The sequence below is a fragment of the Mobula hypostoma genome, chromosome 5, assembly GCF_963921235.1.
Source record: "Mobula hypostoma chromosome 5, sMobHyp1.1, whole genome shotgun sequence".
NCBI classification, from domain to species: domain Eukaryota; kingdom Metazoa; phylum Chordata; class Chondrichthyes; order Myliobatiformes; family Myliobatidae; genus Mobula; species Mobula hypostoma.
The window spans coordinates 180499714-180525782 of record NC_086101.1 but is presented as its reverse complement, the minus strand read 5'-3'; the positions used below and the strand labels follow the sequence as shown (position 1 = coordinate 180525782).

At 41.9% G+C, this 26069-nt stretch overlaps 1 protein-coding gene across 2 annotated transcripts in view; it reads right to left on the bottom strand.

The window, feature by feature from the left end:
• The window catches only part of glra3 (glycine receptor, alpha 3), a 257459-nt gene extending 250510 nt beyond the window's left edge, over positions 1-6949 (bottom strand). For both annotated transcript variants that reach the window (XM_063049478.1, XM_063049479.1), the window contains exon 1: positions 6611-6949. In XM_063049478.1, coding sequence (XP_062905548.1) covers positions 6611-6681 — 71 coding nt within the window. In that variant the 5' untranslated portion in view covers positions 6682-6949. The remainder of the gene's footprint in view (positions 1-6610) is intronic.
• Between the last annotated feature and the right edge of the window lie 19120 nt (positions 6950-26069).

Below are 26069 nucleotides of genomic sequence, written 5' to 3'. Positions count from 1 at the left end.
CTCCCATCATAGGAAACATCCTCTCCACATCCATTCTATCAAGGCCTTTCACCATTCAATAGGTGCCAATGAGGTCACCCTTCATATTTCTGAATTTTAGTCAATACAGGCCGAGAGACATTAAACACTCTTCATATGACAAACCAATCAATCTTGAAATCATTTTTTGTGAACCTTCTTGAACCCTCTCCATTTTCAGCACATCCTTTCTAAGATATAGGGCCCAAAACTGCACACAATATTCCAACTGAGGCCTCACAAATACTTTATAAAGTCTCAACATTTCATCCTTGCTTTTATATTCTAATCCTCTTGAAATGGATGCTGACATCACATTTGTCTTTCTCACCACAGACCTGACCTGCAAATTAACCTTTAGTGAATCCTGCATAAGAGCTCCCAAGTACCCTTGCACCTCAGTTTTTTGTATTTTCTCTCTATTTAGAAAATAGTCAACCCTTTCATTTTTTTCTACCAAAGTGCATGGCCATACACTTCCTGACACTGTATTTCATCTGCCATTTCTTTGCCCATTTTCCTAATCTGTCAAAGTTCTTCTGTCACCTCGCTACTTCCTCAAAGCTACCTGCCTCTCCTCTTGTCTTCCTATTGTCTGAAAACATTTGCAACAAAGCTATCAATTTCATCGTCCAAATCATTGACATATAATGTAAAAAGAATTGGTCCCAACACAGACCCCTGTGGAATACCACTAGTCACTGGCAATCAACCAGAAAAGGCTCCCTTGATTCCCACTCCTTGCCTCCTACCAATCAGCCACTACTTTATCCATGCTAGAATCTTTCCTGCAATACCATATATCTTGAATTTTTATGAGGCTTGGAATGAACAGCTGTTCCATGCCCACAGTTAAGCTTTAGTCACCAAGTCATAGAGCACTACAACACAGAAACAGGTCCTTCGGCTCATCTAGTCTGTGTCAAATATTATTCTGCCCAGTCCCATCAATGTGCACCTGAACCATAGCCCTCCATACCTCTCCCAAATTTTAGCAAGTTTTCTTCTCCAAATCAACATCTAGTCCTCCACTCATCCAGCCTCAGCCAGGTTCTTAATTTTGTTATCACTTATAAAAGCAGACTGATTTTGCATCCTCTCCAACTGCCAAGCTGCCACAGAGTGAAGTTTTGAATCCTGCAGCAAAGTCCTGGACTTCAAAGTGTCTAAAACTCCAGGTGATAGTTACAGTTTCAGCCTGCCTACCACCTGCCTGGCCTCCAGTTAGCATCGCCACATCACACACCACCCCTCATTAGTCAGTGCACCCAAAGTGCGATGAAAAGGGGAGGGTAATGTGTACAAACTCTGCTCATCCAACTGCTTTAATTGATATCTGTTAAGGACTGAACATAATTTATGATTGTGACTAAGCAGCTCATCAGCTTCATTGGCATAACATCACTGAGAATTTGTTTGAGAAATGGGAATCTTTATTTCTGTTAATGAATAAAGCCCTCAGTCTATTTATGATTTAAGGGAATTCCCAATACGGTACTGTTAGTAAACTCTTAAGCTTCAGTCTGAGCTGGATTTAGTCTATCTTCTCATTACCTCATGTGGGCATGCCATGTTGGTACTTGTGTAATGAGTTCTTTGGCCCTATGTGGGGTGCTGGAGAGCACTGGGCTTCAAGGTTTTTACAGCACCTGAATTGGTTAATTGTTGTTTAATGACAGTCATTAATTGTTTAGAGTTCCTTGTGGTTTTCTCAAGCGACTCACTCTTTGTAATGCAATCTCCTGGTATTTCTGTTACACAGATGTCGACCTTAATGACGAGATCCAACATCATCTTAAATGCGCTGGAACAGCTTTTGGACGTCTCCGAACAAGAGTCTTTCATGATCATGACATCCGAACAGACAACAATATGTTAGTGTACAAAGCAGTGGTAATCCCAGTGCTCCTGCATGCATCAGAAACCTGGACAACATACCAATGACATCTAAAGGCACTTGAAAAGTTCTATCAACGCTGTCTTCGAAACATCTTAAATATTAGCTGGGACGATAGAAGAACCAACATCAGTGTGCTAAATGAAGCAAAAACAACAAGCATTGATGCCTACGTCATCAAGAACCAAATAAGATGGAGCGGTCATGTTGTTCAGATGAAAGACAAATGTCTGCCGAAACAAATCTTCTACTCCCAGCTTAAAGAAGGCAAGTGTAAAAGAGACGGACAACAGAAGAGATTTAAAGACATCTCAAAAGCCAACATGAAGAAATGTAACATCGACATCAACAACTGGAAAACCATTGCCAAGGACAGGAAACTCTGGCAAGCCATCATCCGAGAAGGAACAGCAACTTTCGAAGCCAACAGATGTGCAGAATTAGAAGAAAAGAGAAGAAAATAGAAAGGAAGGCAGCAACAACCAAAGCCCAATCTGCCATCTGGAACTACCTGTCCTGAATGCGGAAGAACTTTCAAAGCCAAGATTGGACTCATAAGCCACTTGAGAGCCCATAAATAGATCAACAGAACGAAGACCATCATCTTCGAACTCAAGGGACAGTCACGACGATGACTTTCTGTTAAGCTTGTCAGGTTTATTTTGATAGACTCAGGGATTCAGTGTTCCTTGTATTATTTAAGTAGTTCCTGATTAGTGCTAATCACAGGGTCCTAGTTTTGAGAATGTTGCTTCTCATGACATTGCTCATCTGAGCCACCGATGTCTTTTTGGAATTATTATTGTTATCTATACATCGGAGTCTGTATTTCCTCCCCCCTGGGCTCCAATATTGCCAGCACATGTCATGACAACTGGAAGCCTTGGAACACTTGCAGGCTTCCTTGCACAACTCTCGCTGATTTAATTTGATACAAAACAATCTATTTCACTGCACGTTTTGCTGTTTCATTGCAGATATGACAAATAAAACTAGTTTCATTACGCAAACGTGGGAATACAGTATGACATGACTGGCATTGGCAGTGCAGAATTCCCACTAACCAGCAGCTATGTTAGTTAAACAAGCTGCACCAGACCTCTTAGCCAACAGCAATGTCAGAAAGTGCACAAGTCAAACAGTGCATTTTTGAAAGTACTTTGTATTAACCTCAGTAAATGCTTCTTCTCACTGAAACCAACCTTACATTTTCACAACAATCTTCAATTATCTCATTATGCATTGATTTACTTCAAACCACTTCAGCTATACAGGGAAAACATACATCAAAATCAAAGCAAGGATAGAACTTAATTACTATGAATAATAGAAGGAAAACATGAAGACCAAATTCCTCCACAGAATATATTGTGAGCTAGGTTGTATGTTTTCTTTTAGAACAGAGATGAGGAGGACTGTCATTAGCCAGAAGGTATTGAATCTGTAGAATTCATTGACACAGACAGCCATGGAAGTCAGGTCATTGGGTATATTTAAAGCGGAGATTCATTCTTGATTAATAAGGATGTCAAAGGTTATGGGGAGAAGGCAGGAGAATAGGGTTGAAAGGGCTAATAAAGTATTCATGGTGGAATAGCAGAGTAGTCTTGATGGGCTAAGTTCTGTTCCTACTGGTTATGGTCTTTAAAAGGAAAAGTATGAATTTCACCCTCAGTTACATTAATTTTTTTATCAAATTCTCCAATAGTCAGCTGTCAACTTTCAGCTGGACAGGGCAGAGCACTACAGAGAAGTATATAGAAAGGTATGCAATCAGCAAGGACTAAGCTTTGGATCACATTGAATTATTTCCTTCTGGTCCAGAAAAGAATGCATATGAATACCCACAGATATTCATTCCTTAGTCTACCAAAGCACAGGATATCCACAGTAAGAAGCTACACACAGTTAAAACACAGAGAGCTACAATAGACATTAAAGGCAGGGTTTTATGCAAAAATATTTATTTAAACCATTTTGAAGGTCAGATGATAATGTGTTTTTAATGTTTTCATTTGATTTTCACCCCAATGCTACAGCATACAGTCAACTAGGATTGATAACATCAAGTGCAGCAACATTATCAGGTGAGCCATCTAATCGTGCAGAAAGAAAGAGGACACTCAGCCCATTGAGGCTCTACTGGCTCTTTGGATGAGAAAATTGATGTTGCTCCTGTTCATTTTTTAAAAAAAAAATCCATTTTCCTTTTGAAATATTCCTCCACTAATTCCTTTTCATAAACAGAACTGCTTCCACTGTCTGTTCAAGGCATTGTATGCCAGTTCAGAAGAGACGGAGTAGTGCAAAATCAGATTCTCCAAACCAAATAAAAAATACATAACTGAAATTTTAGAGGAATTTGACACGTCTCCCTACCCTGACATCTTCCTCCCTTCTTCCACACAATAATATGCTACATTTTACTATAGAAATAATAAACAAAAAAGATACAGTAAGTTACACTATCGCAAATGAATCTCAAGGTAAATACATGGTGACATATATGTACTAAGATAATAAAATTATTTTGAACTTTAAACAATTTCTTTCAATATTTGATTCCTAATTTGGTTTCAGTTGACATTTGTTTTTGAAATCCAATATTTGACGTAAGTCCCAATATCTTTCCAAGCATGTGGAGCAATCAACATCTTTCAGTCCAGTGTTACATATATTGACATTGTATCATCTTCCTTGCATCCCCCTCACTGTGTGCCTTGAGGAATTTTGACAGAACCCTACTAGCAAGTGAAGCTAGAAAGATGGCTGAAGGGGAAATGTTTTGCTGGACTGTGAGAGAAGACCATGGGACAGAAAAAGACGTGGCAAGTTTTGCAGAAAGCTGGCACAGACACAATGAGTCAAACGTATGTGATGTAAATACATCTGTGCACTGAGTAAATTTCAGCGCCTTGACCAAAGAGAAATCGAAATGTGGCTCAAAATAGCTCCAATGAGAAACTGAACTAAATCAAGTTAATTTCAACTATGAACTGACACCTTTTAAAAAATATGATTGATGTCTACATATGTGTTTCCAGATCATCAGGGCCGTTATGCTCATGACCCGTTTGCAAGGTTGGCACAATTGGACTACACGGGATAAACCATTCAATAGTCATGTAATGTCACTTATGAAAGTGCCACCACCTTAGGCAATATATTTCAGACCTGCCATTAAGAAAATACAACTTACAGAAGAGTTATCTGTGTAGGCTACAATAATACTTTTAGTGGCAAATATATAGAATTATGAAATGACTGCCACAACACAAGTTGCAAATACCTGAGTCATATAACATGCCAGAGGAGCAAATGCAGACAATTTTCATAAGGTATGGTAAATAACAGCCATACTGTTGAATGATCTTTTCTCTTATCTAACCTTTAAACTTCCCTAATTTATTTGCCCAACGCTAAATCTATTTCCGTTATAATCATTTCCCCTCTTCAGTAAGTTAGGGAATTTATTTGAATCGTTCGATTATCAGAGAGAATTCACAAATTGTTCATTAAACCATATTTAGCAGTCCAGGTTATAATTTATCTCCCTTCATAAAGCACACAATATTTGTGTTTATAGGTTTGCTCTTTGCAAAGTAAATTCGGGGAATGTGGTGCTGGAGCTTCTCCCAAGCAGATCCTTGCAGACACCTGGAACGAAGATTCTCTTTATGGGTCGTCAATCAGATCAATGTCAAATGCATTTCAATTCGCAAGTAAGCTAAATATTACTCTAAATTCCAAAAACTGTCTGAATTAATGCATGTTGCACTTAGAGACCAGCAAACGAAGGTCCGTGGCATTTCCTGCGATCGTGATACAGAACGTAGAATTTGAGGCCATTTGTTAGTCGATGAAATTAACGCACTGGCCACTAGCTGGTGCACAGTGAGAGGCAAGCTACCACAACTGTGCTAAAAAGGGACAGCAATAGGTAAATAAAAACGGTGTTTGAACACTAGAGATAAAAAAAAACAGACAACCGGGCTCCCTAAGTGTAGAATATAACATTTATTTTCAAAAACAACGGTGGGTGGGGTGATTCTTTTTTGTAGTTCCGTTCAACGTTTTGCTGTAAATCACTGCTTAATCCTACTTTTAGAAAGATGGATGGTTGTGTAACTACGTTGATATTCGCCATCGCAGAGCTTACTAGGCCACTGCCGAGATTAACTACACTAAGAAAAATGTGCTTAATTCTAAGTGCAGTGATTCCGAAGCAGTCGCTGCGCGTGTGCTCCTGTTGCATCAACCTGTGGCTCTGATTCCCGAACCAATTACTTGCAGGGCGCATGATTATCTTTAACAGCTTTCTGTTATCTTTATTTTCTACATTATTTTACTTACAGCAAATACGTACACGAAATCAACGCAATCATCTTAAGGATTGACAGTAAGTTCGTCTGTGCATCTAATAAACCTCTTCTTTAGTTGCTTCACATTTTAGGTTTCATTGGTTGCTCCCGTTGATGAAGGCAGTGACAAGACGGTACAACTTCGGACACCCCTCTCAATAATAACTGTCTTTAAACCCTGACATTTTTTTTAATCCTCAGACACAATATCCGGAAGTACTGCTTTATACACAGGCTGCAAATCAATAAACAACAGTTTAACATCCCAAAGCCAAGGGACGAGGAACCTTTTCAAACATAAACTAACCTGTTAACTAAAGTAACTTGTTCTTACCTGAGGAACACCGCAACTCCCCAGAGATAAACCCACAAAGCAGCTACTGAGTGACATTTGCCTTCGATCATATTGCCTTTATGTTAAAGGGTCCCCGTCGAATATTAGACCTCAAAATGTGTTCTTCTCACCGGCTTGGATATTCCAGTCTTCAGGACCATGGATAGCGTACTTTACTAAATTTATGATATTTCCCTTCTTTTTCAATCTCCTTTACAAGCAAATTATGTCTTTATAATTTTTTTTTAAAAATCCTTCTACTGATAAATACAGGTCCCAGGATCACCTTTTGAAAGTCAAGGATATTGTAGAGATGCTGCGACTGAAGTCAGCGCACCCTTCGACCGCTCTCTTCTCTGGCAACATTTTCTGCCCGGCAAAGTGCGAGAGCAACCGAACTTCACGCCGCGAGGTGGACGTGGCTCTGAAACCTTTACAGACGGTAGGTCTGACCAATCATCCTGCGAACCTGTGGCGTCACAAGCAAATCAAAATCGAGGAGAGGAGGCGGGCCTCCAGAACTAGCGGTTTTTGCGTGTGTGGAACTCTGCCCCGGGGAGTTGATGTACAGGAGTGACAGATTGATGAGGCGTGCAGCGCGATCAGCGCGGAATCAAGAAGCGATTTTATTTTGATGACTTACATTTTTATTCTATATCCATATAACTGTGTATTTTACATCTTTAAAAGCTACCAAAATATGGAAAATTTCGAATTTTGGCGCACCCCTCAATTTCTCGTGAGCACATGGTTTTTTTTCTCCAAATAAACAGCGTGGACGCACAGAACGCAGCAAAATGTGCCCTGAAGACATGCATTTTCTTGTGTGTTTTTAATAGTTTGCAACAGGACATTAAAATATAGGCTGAATGAGACACCCTCATAAATACCGTCACCCGTCTTGCATGAAAGGATACTATTTAATGCCGCATCTGTTGCAATGGTAGCTTTCCTGGCGGCGGTCAGTGTTGACTTGTCCTCATGTGCAGCGCTTCGAAAAGTTAGCTTCAGAGGTTAATACCATTTCTTTGGTGACTTATCCGTTTACTGAGTAGTGATTTGACGTTTCGAAATCTTTAGCTCCTCGTTAATATGTCTATCCACATGTTGCATATGTTACCTCTAATGGTCTTGTCGCCGAATTATCCCAGCTGTGTACTGTATGCATTTAACTCACAATTAACTTTGAATATTACGTTAACCTTTTCTTTCTAATGTAATTTCTGAAAATCTTTAATTACTGCATTTTGCCGGCAAGCACAGAACTTCATTGTAATATTTCTGATTTAAGAGGAAGCTTCACATCTTCACCCAAGGAGCGCAAGCTCGCCAAGTAAGAAACTCCGATACAGGCGCATGAACGATAGAAAAATGGAGAGCTATGTTGGCGGGAATGGGTTAGATTGATCTTAGGTCAGGTTAACAGGTCGGCACAACATCGTGGGCTGAAGGACATGTTCTGTACGTTAATGTTCTACGTTCTATGTTCAAACAATATCTAAATTTCATTCACACCCCCTCCTTTCTCCTGGTTGGGATCAAATATAATCCACTCCTCGGCAACAGAGACTGAACACCATACCCGTCCCTCGGCCACGACCTCGCACTGCTAAAGATACCACTAATGGCTGAGTGTACGAGACAACATTTCAGGCTGCTATGTGAACTGAATTGACTTCATTACTTATATATTTCATATACATGAGGTGTAAAAAATCTTTACGCTACGTCTCCGTCTTATGGCCAAATGATTAAAATGTAGCTATTCATCAGGACTGATGAAAGGTCTTGGCCCGAAACATGGACTGATTATTACTATCACTAGGTATTGCTGGATCTGCTGAGTTCCACCGGCATTTTTCTGAGCGTTGTTTTCGCTTTTGCAAACGTTCAGGAGTATTAATACCACGATGGCTTTGTTAGATCAACATTGACTTACAAGTGAAGCATTGTTCAACATAGATTTGCATCGGAACAAAATGGTACTAGCATGAGGTCAGCTATTAGACTGAACAAATAATTATTCAGAGTAACAGTTTGAGTAGAATTCTGACAGTGTCCATCTGTGTTTAATGTACATTCCATGTGCTTATGTAAGGTCATTAACCTGAAATGTTAATTTAAAATCTGTGTTCCCTTTTCACTACAAACCCTTCATGATCTGCCAATTATTTTAAGCAATACCAATTAGCTTCAGGTCTCAGAAATGTGCATTTGCTACTTTTGTAAAAGTATCCTACTATCCAAGAGAAGATTTGGCAAATTAAGTGACAAGAAGAAATCATTAGAAGTTGGAGACATAAAGTTTATCAGTCTCCTTTGGTCAGAGTTGACCATGGATGTCCTAGCTATCTAGATAGGCAAGAGAGGGCAGTACAATATGTAGAGTGAGCTGTGCCCATGTAGCAAGCTTCCCCTCTCTAGGAACCTGATGAACCCAAAGGAATGGGAGAGACCAATACAATTTGGCACCAGCAGCATCGCAGGAGTTGCCACTCAGTGTTGAGCTAAACGTAGAACTGCCTTAGGGACTTCAGCTCTGGGATTTTCCTTGGAGTTTACTCCTGAAGACTTCCCCATGAGTGCGTACAGCCACACGACAGTGGAGGTTTGAGTTTGAGATCAGCATTTTCTTTCTCCTAGATAAGCTGCCAACCATGGCTGAAGAGCCCCATCTGCCCAAATTGACTGGTTTTAAGGGGCCAGTAACCCGCCTTTGCCCCTTCTCCTGTCAGAAAAAATGGTTACACCGGGCTTAGAAGCTAAGCTACACATGAAGGCCAGGAGCTGGAATTGGTTGTCAGAGGCGATTTGAAGCGCACATAATTGGGAGCTTATCCCCATTACCAATTCAGCTATAACAACTCATAGGGACCAATCATAAAGTTATACAACATGAAAACAGGCCCTCTGCTCAATGTTTCCATGCCAACTAAGTAGTCTTCCTGAGCTAGTCCTATTGGTCAGCATTTCGCCCATATTCATCTAGACCTTTTCTATCCATGTACTATCAAAACATCTTTTAAACATTGTAATTATGCCCGCTTTTATCACTTACTCTCTTAGCTCATTCTCTATCCCCATATATGTGAAAGAGAAAAATGCCCATCGGGTTTTCTGTAAATCTTTTGCCTCTCACATTAAACCTAGGTTCTGTAATTTTAGACTCCAGCACCCTGAGGAATAAAAGGTGATGAAAATCCATTTTATCTGTGCCTCTCATTATTTTATAAGTTCACCCATTAGACTCCTTCAGCTTGAGTTATTGGAACATGTCCAAATTGTATTGTTTATCCTATTTACCAAATTTCACTTTTAAAAGCCATTATGTCTCCATGAAATTCTCCCTTCTCAACCAATGTAGCATTGCCGATTGGCAGGTGGGTGATATGTTACTTTTTTGGGTGGGGGGGGTGTTTGGGTGTTTGATGTTATTGTTGCTTTTTTTTTGCATGGGAGGAGTTGGAGTTCAGGGTTTGATGTTTTCGCTGCCATGGCCAGATGGGCAATCTGTTAGTTTTTGTGTGAGGGAGAGGTTGGGCGGGGGGGGGGGGGGGGGAGGTTTGGTGTTTAAGTTTTGTTTCTTTTTCTGTTTTGTGAAAGAGGGGGGCCTCAATAACTTCCATCATTTTTCTGTATTGTAAGGCTATCCGGAGAAGACAAATCTCAGAGTTGTATTCTATGTACATACTTTGATAATAAAATTAATCTTTAAACCTTGGAACCTTTTGACCCTTGATTATATTTTTGCTGCAAGAGCAAAATTCTGCAGAAGATGGAAATCTGGGATAAAACTGGGAAAAGCTATTCAGCAGATCTTACATATCTCAGCCCAAAACATTGGCTGTTTATTCCCCTACTTAGATACTGCCTGAGATACTGGGATCCTCCAGCATTTTGCACGTGTTGCTCCTAATACTCACCAGGTCAGGTGGAGAGAAACAGAGTCAACGTTTCATGTCGATGACCTTTCAGGACATTTTGAAAACAGGCTTGTTTGAGCATGCAGGAAAGGATAAGGGATGGGAACAATCTCTATGACAGAATGCAGACCAACAGAAAGCAAGAGGACTGAGATTGGTCCTGGTAGATGAAAGTGCTGATGGCCAGATAATGGTAGCTGATTGGGAGAAGGGATAAGTGAAGGGAGAATGATTTCTAGGCTGGGGCATTAGTATGGCTTCTTTGTCTATGTGGATACTTCACACCCAGCTGAGTGGCTGTAGCCTTTCTGGTTTTTGTGATTTTGTCCCAGAAGTAACTCAGTTTTTTTCTAACTGTAGATACTGCCTGATCTATTAGGCTATCTCACCACTCTCCTTATGCCAGAATTCCAGCAGCTGCTGTGTTCTATACAGTACTGTGCAAAAGTCTTTAACACAGATAGAGTATATGTATAGCTAAAGTGCCTAAGACTTTTGCACAGTACTTTAGCAACTTTATGTATCACACTGTATTGCTGCCACGAAAAAAAAATTCATGATATATATGAGCGATGATAAACCTGATTCTGATATGGGCATCTTTTGTGGACTGAGAGTGGGAAGAGGTCACGGAGAGAGGTATCATGGTTGGGAAATGTGGAAGGGAGAGGGGCGGGAACAGGAAGGCTTGAGGGCAGAGTGGCTTGATCCTATTTCCTCATGTACATATGCCTATTTTCTAAATTGTATCAGTTTTTCCTGTTCCTTTTTTCTACAGGTGTTGCCTGAACTGTCAAGTATTTTCAACTTTGTTGTTATTTTGCACTTATTTCTTAACTCACTGACTCCCTGGAGCAATCGAGGTTCTGAATGCACTTCCCTCTAATTTAGGCGGCTGCTCTTGTTTTCGGTGCATTTTTTATTTTGGCTTAGTGGTCCATTGCGAAGTTTCAGCTAATATTAGCCAGAATGGGTTTATAAATTAGTATATGGTAGATAAAATTGCAATGAACGTTTTACAGACAAAATGCTTGAGGAACTCTTGTGAGTTAAAAACATCGAACCAAGAGCTCTCTATTACAGAATAGCCCCCCTGGTCCACAATACTGTGCCAAATTTTTTACCTCCTCTAAGATCAATGTTATCCTTCCCTCCTGCATAGCCCTCCATTTTTCTATCATCCATGTGCCTGTCTAAGAGTTTTTTAAGTGCCCCTAATATGTCTGCACTTGCCACTACCCCGGGAAGGGTGTTTCACATAACCCACCACTCTCTAAAGGTTCAAAAGATTCAAAGGTTCATTTAATGTCAGAGTATGTATACAGTATACAACCTGAAATTCGTACTCTTCACGGACATCCATGAAACAAGGAACCCCATAGAATGACTGATAGAAACATCGAGCCCCAAAAACCCCTCCCTTCACACAAGGAGCATCGAAAGCATCGACACCCCCTTGCCCCCCACCTGTGCCAGTAGAAGCACCGGCTCGCCACCATGCAAAGAACCGTAGAAGCCGCAAAGAGCCCTTGATCCAAAGTCCATCAAAACTACATTCTACAAACCAGCACTTTGGTATTCAGACACGCTATCCCTCTCCAGCAAGGTCTTTCCTGCGGCAGCGAGAGCAGAGACCGGCAACTCGCTGCTCCAATGTTACAACTTTCTGCGTCACTTCTCCAAGCCCTTCCGCCGTCTCAATGTAGAGAACGTACCTCTGACACCCTCCGTATAGCTTCCTTCAATTACGCCCTCTGGCATGCCATCTCTGCCTTGGGAAATAGTCTCTGGCTATTCACTCAATTCCTCCAGCATACTGTGTGCATTGCTCAAGGTTCCCTACGTCTACACAATCTCTTGTGTTTATGAACATTTTACAGCCATAGGGCAAACAATCACAGCCATATGCTCACTGAAAGCACCCAGTATAAGGTTAGGCATTACTTAAATTGATAAAATATCCCTTGGTTAATTTAAATTCACAAGGCACAGAAATAAACTTAAATTGGTGCAGTGTTAAAGGGTATATTTCTATTTCCCAGGAAGATACCCGAGGACAGTGGAGCGGAATTGAAAGTAGGGTGAGGAACACGCAGCTGGAAAAATCAGACATTTGTTGCAGAAATGTCTTTTGAAATGATTTTGAGCATCGTGATGTGTGGCCATATGGAAAAGCATCACTTGTTAAGGGGTAGTTAGTATTCACTCGAAAAGGAGATGTCTTGTTTCGCTAGCCTATTGGTGTCACTCCAAGACGTAACTCACACAATGGACAAGGAAATGCAGCTGAGGTGCATCTCAATTATCAAAAAGCTCCACATCTGTGAAAAATATCCAAAAGCAGGTGTTCCAGATCAAATGTTTAAAAATATTGCTGTGCAGAAAATTGCTTTTGACTAGGTAAATGAAGGCCTATTGCAGGTTGAAATTGTATAACCCAGCATTTGATTTTAGGACCACGGTCACTTTATACATAAGATATAGGAGTGGAATTAGGCCATTCAGCCCAGTGAGTCTATTCCACCTTCTCTCATCACTTTTTTATTATCTCTCTCCACCCCATTCTCCTACCTTCTCCCCATAACCTTTGGACACCCTTAATCGAGAACCTACCAACTTCCACTTTAAATTTACACAATGATTTGGCCTCCACAGCCATCTGTGGAAATAGATTCTATAGATTCACTACCCTCCAGCTAAGGAAATTCCTGCTCATCTTTGTTGTAAAGGGACATCTTTCTATTTTGATGCTGTGCCCTCTGGTCCCAGACTCACCCATTATAGGAAACATCTTCTCCACATACACTCTATCTAGACCTTTCAATATTCAATAGGTTTCAATGAGATCCTCCCACATTCTTCTAAATGCCAGTGACTACAGGCCCAGGATCATCAAATGCTCCTGATAGATTAACCCTTTAATTCCTGGAGTCATTCTCACAAACCGACCTGGATCCTCTCCAATTCTAGCACATTCTTTCTTAGATGAAGGGTTCAAAGCTGCTCACAATAACTGATCAATGTCTTATAAAGTTTCAGTATTACATCCTTGCTTTTATGTTCTGGTATTCTCAAAATGAATGCTAACATTATGAGTTAGGTGTGAGTATTCAGCAGGTCAAGCACCATCTGTGGAGACAGGTACAGGTAAAATGAAGATGCAGAGAAACGGAGGGGGGGGGGTGGAACAAGGGAACTTTGTGGTAGAACAGGTTGCAGGAGAGATTAAAGACACAAAATTGCAGTTGTTGAAAGTTGGAACAAGGAAATGAGCAGCTGGAGGGACCTCTGTGACTGAACCTTTCCCCTCCCACTTCAGCTCCAAGGAGATGCCCTTTAATTTGGCCCTGGGCAGCCTTCATGGCATTCTTCAGGTCTTGATCCAAAATGTCAACTACCCATTTACCTCTACAGATGCTGCCTGAACCAATGTCTTTCCTTCAGCAGTTCGTTAATAGCTCCAGATTCCAGATTTTTGTCTCGTGTCTCCAGGGTATGGTCACTGTGGCCAAGAAAGGTGTCCATACACCCATAGAAACCATAGAAACTACAGCACAGAAACAGGCCTTTTGGCCCTTCTTGGCTGTGCTGAACCATTTTCTGCCTAGTCCCACTGACCTGCACACGGACCATATCCCTTCATACACCTCCCATCCATGTATCTGTCCAATTTACTCTTAAATGTTAAAAAAGAACCTGCATTTACCATCTTGTCTGGCAGCTCATTCCATACTCCCACCACTCTCTGTGTGAAGAAGCCCCCTCTAATGCTCCCTTTAAACTTTTCCCCCCTCACCCTTAACCCATGTCCTCTGGTTTTTTTCTCCCCTTGCCTCAGTGGAAAAAGCCTGCTTGCATTCACTCTATCTATACCCATCATAATTTTATATACCTCTATCAAATCTCCCCTCATTCTTCTACGCTCCAGGGAATAAAGTCCTACCTATTCAACCTTCCTCTGTAACTGAGTTTCTCAAGTCCTGGCAACATCCTTGTAAACCTTCTCTGTACTCTTTCAAACTTATTTATATCCTTTCTGTAATTTGGTGACCAAAACTGAACACAATACTCCAGATTCGGCCTCACCAATGCCTTATACAACCTCATCATAACATTCCAGCTCTTATACTCAATACTTTGATTAATAAAGGCCAATGTACCAAAAGCTCTCTTTACGACCCTATCTACCTGTGACGCCACTATTAGGGAATTTTGTATCTGTATTCCCAGATCCCTCTGTTCCACTGCACTCCTCAGTGCCTTACCATTAACCCTATATGTTCTACCTTGGTTTGTCCTTCCAATGTGCAATACCTCACACTTGTCAGTATTAAACTCCATCTGCCATTTTTTAGCCCATTTTTCCAGCTGGACCAAGTCCATCTGCAGGCTCTGAAAACCTTCCTCACTGTCTACTACACCTCCAATCTTTGTATCATCAGCAAACTTGCTGATCCAATTTACCACATTATCATCCAGATCATTGATATAGATGACAAATAACAATGGACCCAGCACTGATCCCTGTGGCACACCACTAGTCACAGGACTCCACTCAGAGAAGCAATTCTCTACCACCACTCTCTGGCTTCTTCCATTGAGCCAATGTCTAATCCAATTTACCACCTTTCCATGTATAACTAGCGACTGAATTTTCCTAACTAACCTCCCAGGCGGGACTTTGTCAAAGGCCTTACTGAAGTCCATGTAGACAATATCCACTGCCTTCCCTTCATCCACTTTCCTGGTAACCTCCTCGAAAAACTCCAATGGATTGGTCAAACATGACCTACCACGCACAAAGCCATGTTGACTCTCCCTAATAAGTCCCAGTCTATCCAAATGCTTGTAGATTCTGTCTCTTAGTACTCCCTCCAATAACTTACCTACTACCGACGTTAAACTTACTGGCCTATAATTTCCCGGATTACTTTTCGATCCTTTTTTAAACAACGGAACAACATGAGCCGCTCTCCAATCCTCCGCCACCTCACCTGTAGACAGCAACATTTTAAATATTTCAGCCAGGGCCCCTGCAATTTCAACACTAGTCTCCTTCAAGTTCCGAGGGAACACCCTGTCAGGTCCCGGGGATTTATCCACTTTAATTTTCCTCAAGACAGCAAGGACCTCTTCCTTTTCGATCTGTACAGTTTCCATGATCTCACTACTTGTTTCCCTTAATTCCATAGACTTCATGCCAGTTTCCTTAGTAAACACAGACGCAAAAAACCTATTTAAGATCTCCCCCATTTCCTTTGGTTCCGCACATAGCCGACCACTCTGATCTTCAAGAGGACCAATTTTATCCCTTACAATTCTTTTGCTCTTAATATACCTGTAAAAGTTCTTTGGATTATCCTTCACTTTGACTGCCAAGGCAACCTCATGTCTTCTTTTAGCCCTCCTGATTTCTTTCTTAAGTATTTTCTTGCACTTCTTATACTCCTCAAGCACCTTCTTTACTCCCTGATTCCTATACACGTCATACAACTCCCTCTTCTTCTTTATCAGAGTTGCAATATCCCTTGAGAACCAAGATTCCTTATTCCTATTCACCTTGCCTTTAATCCTGACAGGAACATACAAATTCTGCACTCTCAAAATTTCTGCTTTGAAGGCTTCCCACCTACCGATCACATCCATGCCAGAGAACAACCTGTCCCAATGCACGCTTTTTAGATCCTTTCTCATTTCTTCAAATTTGGCCTTCTTTCAGTTAAGAACCACAACCCTAGGACCAGATCTATCCTTGTCCATGATCAAGTTGAAACTAATGGTGTTATGATCACTGGAACCAAAGTGCTCCCCTACGCAGACTTCTGTCACTTGTCCTAACTCGTTTCCTAACAGGAGATCCAATATTGCATCCCCTCTAGTTGGCCCCTCTATATATTGATTTAGAAAACTTTCCTGAACACATTTTACAAACTCTAAACCATCTAGACCCCTAACAGTATGGGAGACCCAATCAATATATGGAAAATTAAAATCCCCTACCACCACAACTTTATGTTTCCTGCAGTTGCCTGCTATCTCTCTGCAGATTTGCACTTCCAATTCTCTTTGACTATTGGGTGGTCTGTAATACAATCCCACTAATGTGGCCATACCTTTCCTGTTCCTCAGCTCCACCCACAAGGACTCAGTAGACAAGCCCTCTAATCTGTCCCGCCTGAGCACTGCTGTAATATTTTCCTGGAGTCATTCTCACAAACCGACCTGGATCCTCTCCAATTCTAGCACATTCTTTCTTAGATGAAGGGCTCAAAACTGCTCACAATAACTGACCAATGTCTTATAAAGTCTTATAAAGGTTCAGTATTACATCCTTGCTTTTATGTTCTGGTATTCTCAAAATGAATGCTAACATTATGAGTTAGGTGTGAGTATTCAGCAGGTCAAGCACCATCTGTGGAGACAGGTACAGGTAAAATGAAGATGCAGAGAAACGGAGGGGGGGGGTGGAACAAGGGAACTTTGTGGTAGAACAGGTTGCAGGAGAGATTAAAGACACAAAATTGCAGTTGTTGAAAGTTGGAACAAGGAAATGAGCAGCTGGAGGGACCTCTGTGACTGAACCTTTCCCCTCCCACTTCAGCTCCAAGGAGATGCCCTTTAATTTGGCCCTGGGCAGCCTTCATGGCATTCTTCAGGTCTCGATCCAAAATGTCAACTACCCATTTACCTCTACAGATGCTGCCTGAACCAATGTCTTTCCTTCAGCAGTTCGTTAATAGCTCCAGATTCCAGATTTTTGTCTCGTGTCTCCAGGGTATGGTCACTGTGGCCAAGAAAAGTGTCCATACACCCCTGAATATATGGTCCTCCACCACTAGTATTTCATTGTCACTCCCCCAACTTAAATGCTCCTCTGTACCACAGCACTGTGGTCCATTTGGCTATCATAACTGCAGTCTCATTTCGTCCATATAAGTTGAGGCTCCACTCCCAATGGATCCTTCTCCCTGTCTCAGGCATAATCTGACTTTCCCATCTCTCTCTCTGCAATTAACCACAGCACTTTTTACCAGGATGCTGCCTGAATTCGGCAGTATGAGATAGAAGGAGGCTGTAGCTAAACTTGGCTTCTTTTCTCTGAGGGACTGGAGTCTAAGGGGGTGAGAGGGGTTGGGCCTGAATCAGAATCAGGTTTATTATCACTGGCATATGTCATGAAATTTGTAAACTTAGCAGCAGCAGTTCAATGCAATACGTAATATAGAAGAAGAAAAATAATAATAAATAAATAAATTACTGTATATGTATATTGAATAGATTAAAAATTGTGCAAAAAGAAGAAATAACCTATATTAAAAAAGTGAGGTAGCGTTCACGGGTTCAATGTCCACTTAGGAATAGGATGGCAGAGGGGAAGAGGTTGTTCATGAATCATTGAGTGTATGTACCTCCTACCTGATGGTAACAGTGAGAAAAGGGCATGTCTGGGTGCTGGATGTCCTTAATAATGGACGCTGTCAGTTAGTCCTGATGAAGGGTCTCAGCCTGAAACGTTGACTGTACCTCTATCTGGAGATGCTGCCTGACCTGCTGTGTTCACCAGCAACTTTGATGTGTGTTGTTTGAATTTCCAGCATCTGCAGAATTCCTCGTGTTTAGATCACATTTCTGTATTTCTGTCTCATTCTGACGTTTGGTCTGAACAAAAACTGAACCTCTTGACTATTATCTGCATGCTTTCATTCATTGAGTTGTTCCCACAGGATTGGTTGATCAGATAATGAGCAGGTGTACAAATGCACCTAATAAAGTAGCCACTGAATCAGAATCAGGGTTAATGTCACTTGCATATGTCATGAAACACACATGAAAGTTGCTGGTGAACGCAGCAGGCCAGGCAGCATCTCTAGGAAGAGGTACAGTCGACGTTTCGGGCCGAGACCCTTCGTCAGGACTAACTGAAGGAAGAGCTAGTAAGAGATTTGAAAGTGGGAGGGGGAGGGGGAGATCCGAAATGATAGGAGAAGACAGGAGGGGGAGGGATGGAGCCAAAAGCTGGACAGTTGATTGGCAAGAGGGATATGAGAGGATCATGGGACAGGAGGCCCAGGGAGAAAGAAAGGGGGAGGAGGGAAGCCCAGAGAATGATATGGAGTATAGTGAGAGGGACAGAGGGAGAAAGGCTGAGGAAGAGCAAGAAGGAGGCATGAGAAGGTCTTGGCGAGTAGGGTAAAGGAAAACCCCAAGGCATTCTTCAATTATGTGAAGAACAAAAGGATGACAGGAGTGAAGATAGGACCGATTAGTGATAAAGATGGGAAGATGTGCCTGGAGGCTATGGGAGTGAGCGAGGTCCTCAATGAATACTTCTCTTCAGTAATCACCAATGAGAGGGAACGTGATGTTGGTGAGGACAATATGAGTGAGGTTGATGTTCTGGAGCATGTTGATATTAAGGGAGAGGAGGTGTTGCAGTTGTTAAAATACATTAGGACGGTTAAGTCCCCGGGGCCTGACGGAATATTCCCCGGGCTGCTCCACGAGGCGAGGGAAGAGATTGCTGAGCCTCTGGCTAGGATCTTTATGTCCTCGTTGTCCACGGGAATAGTACCGGAGGATTGGAGGGAGGCGAGTGTTGTCCCCTTGTTCAAAAAAGGTAGTAGGGATAGTCCGGGTAATTATAGACCAGTGAGCATTACGTCTGTGGTGGGAAAGCTGTTGGAAAAGATTCTTAGCGATAGGATCTGTGGGCATTTCAAGAATCATGGTCTGATCAGGGACAGTTAGCATGGCTTTGTGAAGGGAAGATCGTGTCTAACAAGCGTGATAGAGTTCTTTGAGGAGGTGACCAGGCATATAGATGAGGGTAGTGCAGTGGATGTGATCTACATGGATTTTAGTAAGGCATTTGACAAGGTTCCACATGGTAGGCTTATTCAGAAAGTCAGAAGGCATGGGATCCAGGGAAGTTTGGTCAGGTGGATTCAGAATTGGCTTGCCTACAGAAGGCAGAGGGTCGTAGTGGAGGGAGTACATTCGGATTGGAGGGTTGTGACTAGTGGTGTCCCACAAGGATTGGTTCTGGGACCTCTACTTTTCATGATTTTTATTAACGACGTGGATGTGTGGGTAGAAGGGTGGGTTGGCAAATTTGCAGATGACACAAAGGTTGGTGGTGTTGTGGACAGTGTAGAGGATTGTCAAAGATTGCAGAGGGACATTGATAAGATGCAGAAGTGGGCTGAGAAGTGGCAGATGAAGTTCAACCCGGAGAAGTGTGAAGTGGTACACTTTGGAAGGACAAACTTCAAGGCAGAGTACAAAGTAAATGACAGGATACTTGGAAGTGTGGACGAGCAGAGGGATCTGGGGGTACATGTCCACAGATCCCTGAAAGTTGCCTCACAGATAGATAGGGTAGTTAAGAAAGCTTATGGGGTGTTAGCTTTCATAAGTCAAGGGATAGAGGTTAAGAGTCGCGGGGTAATGTTGCAGTTCTATAAAACTCTGGTTAGGCCACACTTGGCGTATTGTGTCCAGTTCTGGTCACCTCACTATAGGAAGAATGTGGAAGCATTGGAAAGGGTACAGAGGAGATTTACCAGGATGCTGCCTGGTTTAGAGAGTAAGCTTTATGATCAGAAGTTAAGGGAGCTAGGGCTTTTCTCTCTGGAGAGAAGGAGGATGAGAGGAGACATGATAGAGGAGTACAAGATAATAAGAGGAATAGATCGAGTAGATAGCCTGCGCCTCTTCCCCAGGGCACCACTGCTCAATACAAGAGGACATGGCTTTAAGGTAAGGGGTGGGAAGTTCAAGGGGGATATTAGAGGAAGGTCTTTTACTCGGAGAGTGGTTCATGTGTGGAATGCACTGCCTGAGTCAGTGGTGGAGGCAGATCCACTATTGAAATATAGGAGACTACTAGACAGGTATAGGTGAGAGTAAGAGTTCGGCACGGACTAGAAGGGCCAAGATGGCCTGTTTCCGTGCTATAATTGATATATAGTTATATGATTATATGGAGGAATTTAAGGTGGGGGGTTGTATGAGAGGCAGGGTTTGAGGGTCGGCACAACATTGTGGGCCGAAGGGCCTGTACTGTGCTGTACTGTTCTATGTTCTATGGATAGAGTAGATAGTCAGAATCTCTTTTCCAAGGTAGAAATGTCAAGAACTGAAGGGCATGCATTCAAGATAAGAGGGGGAAAGCTTAAAGATGATATACAGGGCAGGCTTTTTAACAGAGAGTGGTCGGGCAGCATGGAAGTGTCGCAGGTAGCTTAACACTTTACAGAGCCAGGGAAAATGGTTCCATTTCAACTGCTAACTGTAAGGAGTCTGTGTATTCTCTCCATCACTGCATGAGTTTCCTCTGGTAATTTGCGGTTGCTGGAAATCCAGAGCAACACGGACAAAATACTGGAGGAACTCAGCAGGTCAGGCGGCATCTATGGAATTGAAAAGAATAGTTGAGGTTTCGGGCTGCGACACTTCATCAGGATAGGAAACTTATGGACAAGAAGCAAGAATGAGAAGATGGGGAAGGGGAATGTGCTCAAGGTAGAAGGTGAGAGGTGGTCAGGTGGATGGGGGAGTGGGAATGAAGTAAAAAAGCTGGGAGGTGATAGGTGGAAAATGTAAAAGGCTGAAGAAAAAGGAATCTAATAGGAGAGGAGAGTGGACCAGGGGAGAGAGGGAATGAGGAGAGGACCATGGGTAGGTGATATGCAGGTGAGAAGAGGTAAGAGAAGGGCCAGAGTGGGGAATGGACAAAGAGGGATAGAGGAGTGGGAAAAGTTGTTGGAATATGGAAAATTTGATGTTCATCCCATCAGTCTGGAGGCTAGCAGGATGGAATAGGAGGTGCTGCTCCTCTAGCCTGAGCAGCAATAGAGGAGGCCTTAGACCGGCATGCTGAAATGCAAAAAGGGATTGGAATTAAAATGATTGGCCACCAGGAAATCCTGGATGGAGCTGAGGTGCTCGACAAAGCGGTCCTCCAATCTATCTTGGGTCTCACCAATGTAGAGGAGGCTGTACCTGGAACTCCTGATAGAGTAGATGACCCCAACAGATTTGAGGGTGAAGTGTTGCCTCTCCTGGAAGGATTGTTTGGGGCCCTGAATGGAGCCGAGGGAGGAGGTGAATGGGTAGGTGTAGCACTTCTGTCACTTGCAGGGATAAGTGTCAGGAGGGAGGTTAGTGGGGAGGGACTTGGGCATGCTATGTTGATGCTGGAAGCATCGTGGCATTTGCAGGCGCCCCCAGCACATCATTGATCTCTGTTGGTCATTGATGCATGCGACACATTTCACCAAATGTTTCAATGTTTTGATGTACACTTGACAAATAAAACCAATCTTTACTTTTTTAGTCTTTATTTAGACACCTGGAACAGGCTGCTATGGTGATGGTAGTAGAAGGCATAACAGTGCTGTTTAAGCGGCTATTATAGATAGGCACATGGAGATGCAGGGAATGGAGGGATAGAAATAATATGCAGGTAGGAGATTGTTAGTTTAATCCGGCATCATGCTCAGTGCAGATATAATGGGCAAAAGGGCTTGTTCTTGTGCTCTACTGTTCTGTGTTGAAGAAGCTTCATTTGCCCCATCATTGAAATATTCCCACAACCTATGGACTCATTTTCAAGGACTCTTCGTCTCATGTTCTTGACATTATTGTTTGCTTATTTATTATTATTATTATGATGTTCTTTTTATATTCGCATTTTTTTGTCTTTTGCACACTCGTTGAACACCCAAGTTGGTGCAGAATTTCATTGATTCTATTATGGTTATTATTGTATTATGGATTATATTCAGTATGCCCACAAGCAAATGCATCAGAGTGTTGTATCTAGCGACATATATGTATTTTGATAGTAAATCTACTTTGGACTTTGAACTTGAAAGATGTAACTATGTGTAAGTTGACTTCAAGGTCTAGAGTGGAGAGCTAAGCAGCAAGGTTTAACTAATCACAGAGCTACCATATTATAAAATAATTTATTTTGTTTATATTATAATACATATTTGCAAAGGAAGGAGTGAACCTTGAGGTTCGAATGTTGAGACAGGCTTTCATTGATAGACGTCAGATTATTCCAAAGAATGAAAAGGTACAGAAAGAGCCAATCTTTTTCCTAGCTAGAGTGTGAGAATTAAGAGTCAAAGCAAGGAGTCAGTCATTCAGGACAGAGAGCATCGGAATATAAGACCAGAGTTACAAAATATACGTGGACTAAGATGTTAACTGTCCTGAGCTATCACCAGTGGGATCATCAGTTGATCTGACACCTGCTTCCAGGAGTTTTGGCCCGCTTATGATCAAGACTCCCTCAAGGTGGTGGGCCAGCAGTGCTAAAGCACCACCTCCCACTGGTTAGCTTAAAAACTTGGCATCTGCCTCTATCAATCACTTCCATCCAACAGATAGGCTGGTCTTCAGGTGTCAATGCAACTACTGAATGTTTGCAAGGTATGTATACACTGTCTAACTATCTGCCCCTCTGGACGTACTTGGTCCACGCCCATGCTGATCCTTTCTCTGCTGCCTCAGCTACAGCCCTGCTGGGTAACTTGATCTCTCTTCTAGAGGAACAGAATTAGGCCACTGACCTGACTCTGCCACTCTCTCATTGCTGAGGTTTTTATTTTAACCCACCTTCTTACCGTAACTACCTTAATCAACCAAAAACCTATCCATCTCCGCCTTAAATATACCCAATGATTGGACCTCCACAACCCTCTTTAGCAACATGTTCCACAGTACCACCACCCTCTGGCTGAAGAAATTCCTCCTGATCTCAGTTTTAAACGGGCATCCCTTTATTCTGAAGCTGCGTCCTCGGATCCTAGACTCTCTTCCTGAAGGACTCGTGCTCTTCCCATCCCCTCTGTCCAGGCTGTACAGTATCCAGTCAGTTTCTCTGAGATCCCCCTGCAAGTGGCACAGTGGTATCGTAGCTGACATAACCCTCAACAGAGCCAGTGATGGGATTCAATTCCCGCTGCTGCCTGAAAGGAGTTTGTACATTCTCCCCTTGATCACGTGGGTTTCTTCTGGGAGCTGCAGTTCCTTCCCACAGTCCAAAGACGTACTGGTTGGTAGGTTGATTGGTTATTGTAAATTGTCCCCTGATTAGGCAAGGGTTAAATTGAGAGTTGGGTAGTGTGGTTTGAAGGACCGGAAGGGTTTATTCTGTGCAGAAGGTGTGAAGAAAATTCTTCCTTCATAGCATGTTGAATCTTTGGGTTCATCCACCCAAGAGCGACATTTGAGGCTCATTTGCTCAGTATATGGAGGACAAAAACCTGTTGATTCTCAGCTGCTTTAAGAAATCAAAATGTACAGGATTAGTGCAGGGACTGAGGTAAAAATGAACCAGTAACTTATTGAATTTCAAGCATGCAAAAGGAGCTGAATGGCTTATTCCTCTTCTCCCGTGTTGCCGTTTACAACATAAATTGCCCTCTCGGAATCCAATCAATGCTGCGATTACAAGTTTTGTATCTTTCAGCACCATATTCTCTGCAATAATAACAACAGCAACAATTTATATGGAGACACAAGAGAAAGCAGATGCTGAAATCTGGAGCAATAAGCAATCTGGTGGAATTCAGTGGCTGACTGACATTTGTTGGGGGAAAGGAATTGTCGGTATTTCAGGTCAGAACCCTGCATCAGGACCTGGTGACCTGATGCAAGGTTTCAACCTGAAATATTGACATTTTCACTGGTGCTTCTCGACGTCTTAAATGCTGCCAACAGACTACTTGCTACAATTTATATAATGGCTTCCACAAAGAAAATAAGTACCAAGGAGTTTTTCAAAAGCATCATCAAATATGATTCTGACACCAAACACTTTAAAGACATCAAATCAAATAACTGAAGGAGATATGGTTTAGAGAATTGAATTGAATTTGTTTATTATTAACACAAACCAAGGTACAGTGAAAAAGTTGTTTTTCCATGCCATCCATACAGATCATTTCATTACAATCGTGTATTGAAGTAGTACGAGGGAAAACAATAACAGAGTGTAGAATAAACTGTTACAGTTACAGAGTATAGTTCAGGAAGACAATATAGCACAAGGCCTTGACAATATAGATTGTGAGTTCAAGAGCTGACCTTGTCATACTTCAGATCATTCAATAGTCCTGTAGCGGTGGGATAGAAGCTGTCCTTTGTGATGGTATTAGGTTTGCTGTCCGCGAAGTTCTGAACTCAAATGACAATCTTAAGCCCTATCCAATAGGTAACTACATGTACCCTCACTATTGGGAGGTTACACTGTAGCAACCTACTCTTCACAAGCTAGACTGCTTCTTTTGTTTATCCTCCACAGTGAGTTTAGCAACCAATGCCTACAATTTGAGTGGTGGGTCCCCCTTCCCTACCAAGGAGGAGATACTTCCAGCCAGCAAAGTACATAACTTGATCACAGTTCATCTATTTTTAGTGATAGACATTTAAATTCACATAAAATTCTTCAAATACATTTAAATTCACAGAGGATTTCTATCTTACAAAAGGATTCCAAGTTACAAATGATTTCCAACACGCAAAGGAGTTCCAGATACAGGTATAATTTCTATGAGCTAAAAAGACATACCAACAAGTTGCAGACGAACAAGTCGCCCTGTCACAAAAATAAAAGGCAGAGGAATGGATTCTAGTCACCCTGTCATTCTTCTTGTCAAAGTTTGATCATTCCTAAAAAGCCTGACAACTCTCTAACATTTATATCATTTTTTTGATATTTGATGACTTCAAAACAAAGGTGATTTTTTTTTACTTTAGCTGGGAAATTCACACAAATGGTCCTAACGCATTTGTGTACAGAGATCCCAGACATCCAAAATTAATACTTTGAGGGAACAAATCTTCCGCCTATTTATAGATCAGCTATTTGATGTGCTAAATGATAGTATTAGCTGGTCTGCAAACTTCCTTGAGTTAAATAATTTAGCCATTGTTGCTTGCTTTGATGAAGGCTCAATTAACATAATCCCATTGTTTTGCACTGCACCTACTGAGCAGTGTGCTGTGGGCTAACAGCCTGTGCTCCATAGACAGTGTTGATTGTTTGCAAAGCTGTCTTTTTAACTTTTGATTGATTATTGCTTCCAATTTACATTAAGAGCTGAAGACTGGTTATTGTTTATGACAGGACACTGAGCAAGGAATATTGATTCAAACAACAGGAATTATTGGAAGTTTAATTTACTTCAAACAACTCTTTGATCCCTGGAAGAGTCAGCTGCTGTGTTAGAAAACTGGGATTACCAAAAATGGCCCTCAAGCCCTGTACAGCACACAATTGAATCTAATGGTACGCATTTTCAAGCTTTTCTATCATCCACTCGATGGGAGAGAATGTCCAGGTGGGTAGAGTCTCTGATTATGCTGGCTGCTTTACTGAGGCAGGAAATGTATAGACTGGATCCACAGAAGGGAGGCTGGATTCCAAGTAACCACCTGTATCCACAAGTCTCTGCAGATTCTAGTGGTCACATGCAGTGTACTTGCCACACCAAGGTGTGATCCATCCAGATATGACA